This window comes from Monomorium pharaonis, chromosome 6, assembly GCF_013373865.1.
Source record: "Monomorium pharaonis isolate MP-MQ-018 chromosome 6, ASM1337386v2, whole genome shotgun sequence".
Classification (NCBI taxonomy): Eukaryota; Metazoa; Arthropoda; class Insecta; order Hymenoptera; family Formicidae; genus Monomorium; species Monomorium pharaonis.
In genome coordinates this window covers 7713445-7726470 of record NC_050472.1, presented here as the reverse complement: position 1 = coordinate 7726470, position 13026 = coordinate 7713445, and the positions used below count along the sequence as shown (strand labels likewise).

The 13026-nt window shown below is 24.7% G+C and overlaps 1 protein-coding gene across 1 annotated transcript; it reads right to left on the bottom strand.

The window, feature by feature from the left end:
* Positions 1 to 6127: 6127 nt before the first annotated feature.
* On the bottom strand, positions 6128 to 8692 carry LOC105839959. The gene is made up of 3 exons (XM_012686628.3): positions 8466 to 8692; positions 6933 to 7295; positions 6128 to 6786 (listed from the first exon to the last, which is right to left on the bottom strand). Exons 1-3 carry the CDS (start codon positions 8521 to 8523, stop codon positions 6482 to 6484), a joined length of 726 nt encoding a protein of 241 aa, XP_012542082.2. The 5' UTR covers positions 8524 to 8692; the 3' UTR covers positions 6128 to 6481.
* Between the last annotated feature and the right edge of the window lie 4334 nt (positions 8693 to 13026).

Below are 13026 nucleotides of genomic sequence, written 5' to 3'. Positions count from 1 at the left end.
GCGAAACACAATACGTACGTCTTACCCACGAAATAATTCATGTGAATCGAGACATACAGTCAGAACATGTACAAAAAATAAAAATAAATATATAAATCGGAAATATATATTCGTTCATACAGATATAAATAGTCAAAATTTTACATAATTTTAAAAATGCATAACTCTGTGAAAAATCGTCGCATTTTAATGCTCCAAAAAAACATTTTAAAGCTTAAAACTTCTTCTCTTAAATGTTTTTAGGAGATTCCAATTCTCTTTTTTTTTTTTATGAAACGACATGGTGTTAAGACTTAATTAGACCGTCAAAATAAAAAATTTTTTACTTAACTTTGCTGTATTATATCTTTCATGAAAAAAAATCATAAGAGATTCTATGATTTGCTTCTTGTAGTAAAATTTTTTCTCTTTAATTAAAGCGGTCATAGAGCGTTATGCATTTTTTTTACCGAGTTCTCAAGGTTTGAATAAAAAGATCATTTCAACTTTCATCTATAACTCGTGAGAAAATCACCGTACAACATTGAAAAGCTGAAAATTAGGATTCTGTTATTGCTTTGTTCATTTTACATCTTATGTCAATAAATTAAGTTTAAACAATATGTAACAAATGTTACGTTTTCAAAAAAATTGCATAATTGGAATTGCATTTTTTTTTTGTAAAAAGAATTTTTTCACATATTTTATAATAACCATAGTAAAATACAAATTTTCCTGGATTAATTACAAAAATATATATTCTACGATTTTTCTCGCGATGTTATAATGTTTCCAAATTACTATACTTTCAATATTCGCCAAGACTAGGATCATTCCATGCGCATCATAAGAAGGTTGCTGATCAGATATTGCGCGCGCGTGTGTGTGTGCGTGTGTGTGTGTGTACATATAAGATTTATGTTCTTTTGTTTTTCTGTAGTACAGAGAATCATTTCTTCTTGTGAGTAGCGTGCTACAGTATGCAGTAGGTCAAGGCATACATGGTGTTTATACTGAAAGCCTTGAGTGTAAGATCAAAATTGAAAAAAGTCTGTCAGGATCTATGCAGTTAACAAAGTTATGATAATATTACAACTTCATATAATTTACATCTCTAATATACAACGTAAAGTTAATATACATTAATAGTGTCGTAAATATTTCGTCGAAAGTTAGTAGCTCATACAGTAAAACGTTCAATTTCCCGGTTTTCTTTGCAAATCTTATTTTTTAGATCATTAACGTTATTCATAATGCGTTAGTCATAGTTTACATCTTTAACCGTATGGGTAAAAAAATATTAATGTTTTTAAGGTAAAAAAAAGTATATAAATAGATTGAAAACTGTAATGTAGAAAAGAAAGAACTTTATATAAAAATTAACAATTTTAAAAATAAATATAAGATCCATAAAATTAGTCAATTATGCAGTATTAAAAGAAAAATATAGAAAAATTGTATAAAATCTTATTCAAAAATGGTTTATGTAGAAATGAATATTGTCGGTGCAATTACTCAAAAATTATGCAACATAATTTTTTTAATTATTTAAAAATCATATAAAATTATTATATCTGTACATGGTAACCTTTTGAAAGTTTAATGTTATATAATTGATATAATTGTGTATAACATATTAAAATAATGTTTTAACATTATTAAATCATACAAAATTTATAATATATAATTACTCGTAAAAACTTGTGTGTATTTTTGTAAATCCGTGTTTTATAAATTTTATTCAATTTATTTAACATAATTATAAAGAGAAAGAAGAAAATATTATATTATTTAATAATGTAAATTTATATAACTTTTAAACTTATATAATATTAGAATTTTAAGTGATAAAAGCTAGACATTGGCGAGAATTTGTAATTATACATAAATGTGTGTGCACAATTCTCAATCTGACTCTATTAATGGAAGTCACTCTATTAATTTATTGATTCCATAAACTTAGCCAATATTGATATTTATTCTTTAGCTACCTTTGAACTCATCACATACATAGATGCATAAGCTATAGCAATTATCATAAATTAAAATAACATTTAAATTTTTAATCTATTACACATGTTCTTTGTTACTTAAAGAGATATTAATAGTTTGAATTTTTTTATACTTGAAAGTTTTACATTCCAGACAAAAAATACTTAGCGGAATTATATGCAAAAGGTAATAAATAAAATTTTGATAATTTTAATTAAATAATAATATACTTAATAATAATCTATAAATTATATAATTATTTATAAAATACACTTGTAATAATAAATAATTTCTTAATGTCATCATATAAAAAACAATACTTCTATTCATATTATTTTACTTAGTATTTAGATATTATAGTTTAGATATTATATAATATATTCTCTGTTTTTCTGAGATATCCGAAATAAATAATTCTACTACATTCGCAGCAAACCAAGTATACGGATATAATTAGAAGTCACAAATAACAGAAATAAATCTGATATAAAAATAAATAATTACTGTTACCTTTATTACGCAAGAATTATATATAAAACAAAAGTTTTTCAATTTAAATTTTTTCTTCACGTATGTTATTGCAATCTTCACGATACTAGACATGTGCACTTTACATGTTATGTTCGAAATTATCAAATTATGAGCTTACCGTCAAACAACCAACATTAATAAATTACAATTAGAATATTATTTATCAAGTTAAATTGTATTTAACTCGAAATATAATATTACATTTTAACGGATTTGATTTTTATCCTTTGCGATAATATGACAGACTTTTAATAAGAGTTATATAAAATAGAAATATAAAAATGCTACGTACGCTTTATAATAAAAATAAATATATAATGCTGTTGTTTACTTACGCAATTTTGTTGCAACACATAGCTGGACTGTCACGACGGTCAAAATAAACAGCTTATCAAACATTTTTCTTTATAAAAGAGTTTTAAAATTACAAGAAAGATGATCCACTCAATGACCTTAATGAATTCTTATGCATCAAGTCGTCGTCCTGACACAAACTAATTATCTTTTTATCAATAAAATCCGTCTCTCCGGAAATTTCTTGAACTCTCACTCTTATTGTGATGTAATAAATGGAATGAAAAAGTCAGCTTATAACCTTTTCCTTGATTCGCATTTATATTATACATACGGTCACGTAGGCTGCGTTTGTTTTGGTACAGCGCTTACAAACATGTCGTTAAACTTCATTTAACATTTAATAAATAAGAATAAAATAACGCTTAAAACGTTATGGATGCTAAGGCGAAAGCAATCTTGATTTTACGACAAAGCACATGAGAGAAGAGTTATTTTTTATTTCATATAAAAACAAGACTAAAATAGTAAAGTCTAGAAGAATACTGGATAGGCCAGTTTTTTATTACATATATATATTTTCCTCTCTTCATCTACCTCAATTTTGTGACTTTTTTTTAGTCATGATTTAGCTATTCAAGTTTATGGTTACATTCTAGACATACAATAAATTCTCTGATGAAATGTCTATAATTTTATTCTTAAACTTTGCAAATAATAAATGAAAAATGAGAATTAAATTTTGTATTTAAGAAAATTGATTAAAAATATTTTATATTGTTATAATGATATAATAACTTACATTAGTGTATAATATATTTATTTAATTAGTATTGGTAAGAAATGATTACAACTCCTTATAAATACATGAATAATACAATAGAAATTATAAATTTATGAGCTCAAAAGAATATAAAGATGAAAGAAATAATTTCAGTCTGCAAAAGAGTGTGATGCCTACCCTCAAAAGAAAAATGTTTTGTTTTACAAATGAAAATTTTGTCGGGACGACAAATCATTTTGGTTAAAATATTCCCTTTAATTAAAATAGCACTATTTAATTGTTGTAAAGAAATATGTTATTTGTTCTATACTTATTTTGTCTTTTTCATTATAACGTTTCTATTGTAACAACTAAAAATTAAAAACGTGTAAGAAAAAATATGTAAGAAAATAAAAATCGAGTAAATAAGTGCCGATTTCGACGGTAACAGCTCGAGCACACTGCCTGACAGACATTAAAGAACAAAAATAGAAATATTGAAAACTAAATATTTCTTGTGCTTTTTTCTGTAACAAATTGTTTATTTAAATCTAGCGAAATAAAAATTTTGTTTTTAACAAATAATTATTTATTTTTACGCACGCTGTGCTATTAAAATATTGATAACTAAATATTTTTTTGTGACTTTTCTTAGATATTTATTGGTTATAAAAAAAATTAGTTGTAATAAAGATATAAACAATTCAATAAAATATTTTTTTTTTATTAATTTATTTATTTCCTAGGAATAAAATTTCTGGAATAAAATAAATATCATATCCCACAAAAAATATTTTTCTCTAATACAGCGCTTATTCAAATATGGCAAAATAATAATTTTGTTTTTAACAAATAAATAATTTTTTTACACGTTGTGGTTGCTATCCTTTTAAATAAGATATATTTTACAAAAATTGATATTTTATTATTATAACTAAAATTGTTTTATAATTAATAAATATCAAAGAAAACGTCACATGAAATATTTGAATGGGTTTTAGTTGTTTACATTTCCAGTTGCCTACAGCTTCGTTCGCACAAAATTTTGCAAGGTGCCCGATTGCCTACGTGCCCGATTGCCTACACCTCGATTGCCTACAGCTCTGTTTGCACACACTATTAATGTGTGCAATGTGCATGTGTGAAATAATGTCATGCATGCAATGTGTATGAGTGTATTAATGTCATGTGGGCAATGTGCATATGGGCAATAATGTCATGTGTGTAATGTGTATGAACGTATTAATATCATGTGTGCAACATATATGAGCGAAATAATATCATGTGTGCAATCGTACTTTTGTACCTTAATTATTTTCGTGTGTGCAAACGAAGCTGTAGGCAATCGGGCACCTCTGCAAAATTTGTGTGCAAACGAAGCTGTAGGCAACTGGGAATGTAGGCAAATGAGACCCCAAATATTTGATACTGAATATTTTAATTTTTTTTCTTCTAGTATATGCTAGCTATTTAATCAAAAATTTGGCATCACCAAGAAAAATCATAACAGACCACATTCGCAGTGTTATAAAATATATTAACTTATTTGTGAAAAAAATTTTATTACAATTATTATAATATTTTTTTAATGTATAAAGAGATTTCTTCTAAGCTTCTAAGGCATAGAAAATTAGTATTGTCTTTTGTACATTTTTTAAATTTATGTAAAAAGATATTTTACTATTATGGTGTTTATTTTAGTTACAAACAAAATTATTTAGTTGAGAAAATAAATAAAAAGATAAATTTAGTAGAAACAATTAAAGGTATTGTTTTACAAAACAGAATATTGTTGTTAAAAAATGTCTTAAATAAACTGTTTAGAATTGGAAATACTCTGTTCTTTTTCAATAAAAAAATTATTTTTTAAATAAATTTTTGTAACTTTTAACTCTTCTGAATTGCATGCCGCATCTTTGCCTGCAAACAAAATTTTTTGTGTCCGTAATTTAAAAAAATAAAGCTAAAATACTGTTAAATTAAAGAGCAATTTCTTAATAATACAGACGCTTATCATATTATGAGGTGTCAAGAGTAATGTTGGTTCTCTCATCTTTATTTTTAACATTTTTATTGATATTAATTTTTTTTATTCTATTAAATAAATGACATTATTAATTCCAAGTATTAAAATTATGATTACAAAATATGGTATAATTTTATTAATCATATCATGATAAGAATTAAATATACCAATTCTCAAATATTTGTTTTGTAACTATTACATATCAGATAATAGAATTTAATATTCTTATTTCCATACGTATAATATTTGAAGTGACACAAAGGTACAAATAATATTTTTATTTGAATATTGTTTTATACAAATTTATGCTATTGCGCTAGTAATCTTTAACAATTAAACAAAATTCATTTTATTATTTAACTTAAATAAAACATTTTGTAAATTTTTATAATATTGTTAATATAATTGAAATATGTTAGATGTAATATATTTCTATTTTTTTTTACTTGAATCAAATCACATTATAAAATATAGAATAATATGATTAAAATATTTTATAGGTAATATATTTCAATTTGTTTTAATTTAATCAGATTCCATTATAAAATGCACAAAATGATTTATTACGAAAAAGCTCAGTTATAGACCAATATTTACATGTAATTTCAAATATGAGATCGTCTTAAGTTTACTTCAGATACTCTATAGTAAATAAAATAATCAATACAGTATCTAAAAATAAACTTCCCATCAAACACCAAGTTACATGTAACGTTTCTGTTAGTTGTAATTTCCCACTCAACAATGTAATTGTAATATAACACGTGTATTATATTACAATTATATTATTGAGTGAGAAATTACAACTAACAAGCACGTTACATGTAATTTTGTGTTTGCTGGGTTAAAACGTTCCAAATATAAGATTGGACTTATATGAATACTTCAGACACATTTTATGCTTCATCGGGAAATAATTGCTCAAATCTGTTGTGGACTACAGTGTTAAAAACAAAAATAAATAATTTGGAAACTACCCCTTCTAATTTTTGCTTAACAATATTAATTATTTCCTTGTTGTTTTCGTCTACGGTTTTTTTAATCACTTCGTATAATTGAGCCAAGTTCTTCTCAGTTTCATCAAACTCATAGTTAAACTTTTTAATTTTGAGAATAGTATTTACTTTTGAGACATATATTTGTTTTTTATCATTCTTAATTATCTCTTCCAAATCTACACTTATCTTTCCATCTATTTTATCTGCGGAAGAAAACATAAATTAGTAAATTTAGTAATAGATAATTATCTTAATAAAATAAAAAACTAATTATATAAACTTTTTTATTGAAGTAAATGTTTTTAAACTTGTATTCTAATTTAATATAAGATTGATTATTTTATGATACCTAATGTAACGCGAACTAGTCCTTCATTAGCAAGTGACACCAATAAACGTAAGTCAAAGTTATACATGGAGTCCATGGTAAGATTTTTTACTGTGAAACTAAACTCGAGATAAAGCCTATCGGAAGATGCGTTGTGTGAAGTTATATTAAGATTGCAAAGTCCTTTTATTTTTGAGTCTTTGAGAATCAATTTCAGATTAACCATGTCATAAATAATTATTTTGTCAACAATTAATGGCTCTTGCGGAGGAAGATTCAATTCCATTATTCCTGTGCAAATCTTACTCTTTACACTATCAATATTGTCTGCAAAGCATTGACTGTAGTTGGGATCTTTACGACCACACGGATGAATGTAAGAGGCTAAAAAAAGTTCAAATTATTTACATTAGCTTGTAATTCGCATTAAATATTTAATACAGTAATAAAATAAAAAAAGCGGAGAGCAATTATTGAACTTACTCCTATATATGTATATGTATGTATATATAATAGATAGTTGATTGATAGTATACTATCAACTTTAATTGAAATATTTTTTACTAAATTTTTTATTAATTATTAAATAATTAAATTAGATAATAATGTTATGTATATAACTATTTTAATCGTTTTAAGTATTTATTAATAATTGTGTTTTAATAAAATAATTTAACAAAATTACTATGGTTTTCTGTATTATTTTTTTCTATAATTTTTGTATTTATTTATCAGCTAAATACCAAAAAGGCTACTTTTAAGCTAATTTATAAAAAAATAGTCTCTTTTAAATGTATAATAATTATTATCTAAACATGAACTTCTAAACAAAAATATTTTGTATTATTGCAAAATTACAATTTCGTATTACTAAAATATTATTATAAATATTTAAAAATATAACAATTAATATTTACTTGATTGCAATAATATCAATGTTCTAATTGAATATAGATCAATCTTGGCAAACAGAATTTACATTTTTAGAGATATAATTATATATATTCACACGGCTACAGATTTCTGTATTTATTTTCATAGTTCAGTTAATATTGATTTTAATTAAACAAACAAATATAAAGAGCTTGTTAATGCTAAGCAAAAATAATACGATAAACGGGTCAATATATCGACCCAAGACAAATTATCCTAATATAATTTATTAAATAAAAAAGATAAAATGATAAATGCGACTAAAAAACAACTGTGTTAAAAATGTTAATCAAACGATACGTTTCGACTATACATAGTCCTCTTTAGTTGTAACAAATTACCATTATTTATGAACTTAAACCTAAGTGAAATAACGCAAACAAAATTATAATTAAACAATTAAAAAATGATGACCATTAAACAACCATAAAACAACGCATATCGTTTATAAAATGTGTCATAACAAATAAAAACGTGAACAAATAAATAATCCAATCAAATAAATAATAAAATTTTTCCGCAAGTTGGTTTTTATCTTAAAAAGAACAGAATAGATAGTTAAAAAGTCTTGTCAAGAAAACTAAAAAATCAATTTCCATGGAATACTTATTATTTACTTACGTATTTTATCTGCGGTATATGCTGTCACGAACATAAAAGTAAAGAATATTGCAAACATTTTTCAAACAAAGATTTTCCTGCAAAACAGCACACAAAACTACATCAAAATGAATTTAACTAATGTACGTCGAAGATGAATCAACCGTAATGTAAACTAATTAAACTTTTTTATATTAAAGTTTTGATATTAGTGGAATTCTTTAAAAACTTCTCAATAGTTACTTTAATTTTAATGGCACGTAGAATCAAGGGATTCTTTTATATATTGTCTTTCAGTGTGTTTTCTTATTCTGCGCATGATCTTTTAATCAACAAGTTGTAGAGGGAGAGCAACTCAAGAAAAGAATTTTAATTTATAATTTTCATTGGCTAACTGACAAAGAAGAAGAGAAAATAAAAAAATTTAGAATTATTTTTTTAATACATTTGTACATATATTTTATATTTAATCTGATGTGTAATCAGCTTCTTTTACTCTAATTATATGATTTACTTATTCTAAGTTCTCATACCTTAGGACTGTTTGAAATTAAATTTACATTACATTATAAGTCACAAACAAATTTTATGAACAATAAATAAAGAATAATAATAAAAATTTCTGTTTTAATTTTGCAAATGCATTATATTATAAAGATATCGTAACGTTGGTATCAAAAATAAAATTCCAAAAAAGTAAGATTAATAGAAAGAGTAAGTAAAATTAATCCTTTTTATAAAAAAATTATTGCGTTTTAATTTAAGCGAGAAATTGTGAGTTTTAATTTAAACTTTTGTTTTATATTACAAATGGATTATATTTATATAATTTTAAATGAGAGTTATTTGTTGAATAAATATAATTTATATAATTTTAATTAAAAGTTATATGTTAAATAAAATATTTTTTTTTAAGAATTCAAAATCAAATTGCAACAAAGTAGTACTTATGTAAGGGATGTATAACTATAAATATTATTTTCTTTATATTTCCATATACGTAGAATTATGTATGTACATATCTCTTCTTCGAATAATATTGTGGCAAGAAAGATTTCCAATAAAAATATTTTGCCTACATATTCTTCTAATTCTTGATTATATTGATATTAGAATGAGGGAAAAAAATATATCAGCTATATATATATAATAAACAGATACGCAGGAGGATATTATACGTATATATGTAGGATTTAGGATAATTAAATATCTGTTATATAAGTCATGAACTAAACTAAAACTTGTTTTATTGCACAATAAGATATAGACTTTACGATGCGCACAGTGGTAGCAGTCACTTTCTTTGGTTCTTGAAGAACGCCCTTTTGCAGCGCTTTCAGTGCTAAACGTGACGTTACTCATAGTTGCGGATTACATAGCTGTTATAGACTTTAAATAATAAACTGCTAACTTCTCTATATATCCAAAAGTTGTCCGCAAAATATTATGTATTAGCGTGATCACGTGCCGCGTCACGTGATGGTATTATAAATAGATAAGTGTATACCGATGCGTGTACGTATGTTGGCAGTGTTGACACATACATATAACAGATGTACAGGCGGTACCCTGTACCCAGTTCTTTTACTCATTCACAAAAATTTTGTGTACATACTTTTCAGAGCCATGTATTTAACTTGAGTTAGCAGTCTAGTAAAAGTTTATGACGAATTACAATTAACCAATGAAACAAATTGTATACGTGCAAGAAATAGCATATATATATATGAGGTCTCCTCTACTCAGAATATATTTGTCAGTTTTAAAAAATCAACAAATGTGCAAATTGTAGTTGGGAATATCTATTTTTAAATGCCGTCTGGCATTTTTTGAAAATTTAATGTAGCGCCAAATTGGGACTATATTTTTTCATTGACAAATAAAATATTTGATCAAAATGTTACACAATACAAAGATTTCCAAATTGGCCCTGAAAATACGAAAAACTTCTAGATACCCATTAAAGAAAGTATACATTTTTTTTCAAAATTTTTGACACACATATATATATATATATATATATATATATTTTTAATATTTTAAAATATTCTAAAAATTCTAAGAAATTTTAAATTTTAGATAATTTTTTCTAATTGTACAGAAAATTATGATAAAAGTAGATTTTAATTCGTAGAAAAATTTTAAGAAAAAATTTTACTAGAGCATAGATTAAACAAAAAGTCTTTTAAAATCAAAAATAATATAGAAATAGCTCTAAGGTTATTTACAAATATCCAGCATTCCATAATTAAATAAACATAATAGATATTATCATTTATGAAAGTTTTCTAATTGTTAAATGCACTTCTATTTTTATCATTATTAAATCAAAATATGATGAAACAAAATACAAGTATATTTAATATAAATTGTTTCTTTTCCTACCTAAGAGTTTTAATTTTTTATTAAATAAGAAGAAATTCCTTTAAATGTTATACGGCATGCATTGCGCAAAAATTTCAATTGCCTTTAGTATTAAGAAATCGGATAAGTTTGAAGAGAAATTGTGACACAGTGTCCAAGATTGCCACACTTATCACTGTCCCAGATGCAAGTTACAATACACGTAACTCACAGGAAATGTGGACCTGGGTTACAGATTGCTGCTTTTCGAATGTCGCTAGTTTATTTTGTAACATTCACTAATTTACGTGCTGAAATTGCACGACCGCTGTATACTAGTTTTTCACATTTGTATCGCCATCAATATGACCGTATATAAATAAAATATTGTTACATTATTACTAATTTAGTAAATTAAATCAAAGATATATCTGTTATAGTAAAAAATTTTAATTTATAAACATTTTATTTAAGGAATATTAATTTATTTAAATGTAAAAATTTTCTATAATACATTTTAATATAATACTTTTTGTATTACAACTATTTTTTACTGTGAGTGTTTAATATAAATTAATTAAATGTGTTTTGTAGCAATGTATATATATTCTTTTGCAGTATATTCAACCATTAATATTGAACTTGTATTTTCTATATCCAACATTTGACTTAAATTTTCAATGCTTACATTAGATCTATACTTTCAATATTAACGTTAAACTTTTAATGCAACTTTTCTAGCCTTAAATATTTTTCCCTGACCAATAACAAGTCTTGTCTTTTCCTTTTACAATTTATAGATTCTAGGGAAATATCAAGTATATATGAAATATAACATTATGTTTTAACGCTCGGAATTTTTCTGTATTTCCAAGAGTGTATGTTATTGATATTTATAAATGTAAGACTAAAATTAATGCACGACAAGCATTTGCTTAATTACTAATTTTTGTATATTATTTTAGTTTTTGTAAAAGAATATTCCACTATTATGATGTTTATTTAAATCAAATAAATAAAAAAAATGTTTATGTTTTTGATGTAAATTCTGAGAATAAAATAATATAATTTAAAAAAAAATAAAAAAGTGAATTTGTAGAAATACTTAAAGATGTTGTTATATAAAACGGAATACTTAGTTGCTTAAAAACGTCTCATTAAGCTGTTTAGAGTTGGAAATATTCAATTTTTTTCCTAATGCAATAATAATCTTTTTTTTAATTTTCATAAGCTTTTAGCTTTCCTAAATTGCATGCCGCATCTTCATTGGTTTTCAAACACTAACGATTATCATATGATTAGGCGCCAAGAATGATATGGGCTTTTTCATTTTTATGTTTAACATTTTTAGTAATGTATTTATTGGTCCCCTCAGAAATACAATCATCGCCACTCTATAACACTTTCATTCTTTACAGCTTTCTATTACGCGTCTCTATAATTTATTGCCAGAACAATCATTGTCCATACACGCATTCCATGTCCTATTGCTTTTATCTGATTCTCTTACAGTTATTGCCAGTAAATGTATTCTCTCTATACATATACAATATTACAGTCATTCTTTGCATTCTGCCTCGCCTCCGCCTTACGCCGCTCCAATTCTACCGTACTCTAAACCGTCATTGCTCACACACACACACACACACACACACACACACACACACACACACACACACACACACACACACACACACACACACACACACACACAAAATCTTTTCCTACGCGCCCTATTACTAAGAACTTCCGTTTCCGTTTACAAAATTAGATTTATTAATCTCACTCATCTATCCATTCTCGTTCACTCTCCACTCCTTCTTCCACCCCTCCTCTTTCTCCCTTTTTACCTCTCTCAACCACCCCTCCTTCTCCCATTTTTTGCCAATATTGACAATTTTTATTAATTCTAATTTTTTTGTTGTTATGTAAAAGGCATTATTAATTTTAAGTATTAAATTTATAATTAGAAAATATAGTATCATATTAGCATTTTCTAATATACATTTACAGAAATTAAATATATCAATTCTTAAACATTGTTTGTAAATATTACATGTCAAATAACAATTTAATATTTTTATTCTAAGAAATTTATTCTAATAAATATAACGTTTCAACGTTGTATCAAAGTGATACAAAGATGAAAATAACATTTCTATTTTATATTATTTTGTACTAATCTATTTCAATAGTAATTTATAATAATTACCTAATACTTTTTTTCATTATTTAAATA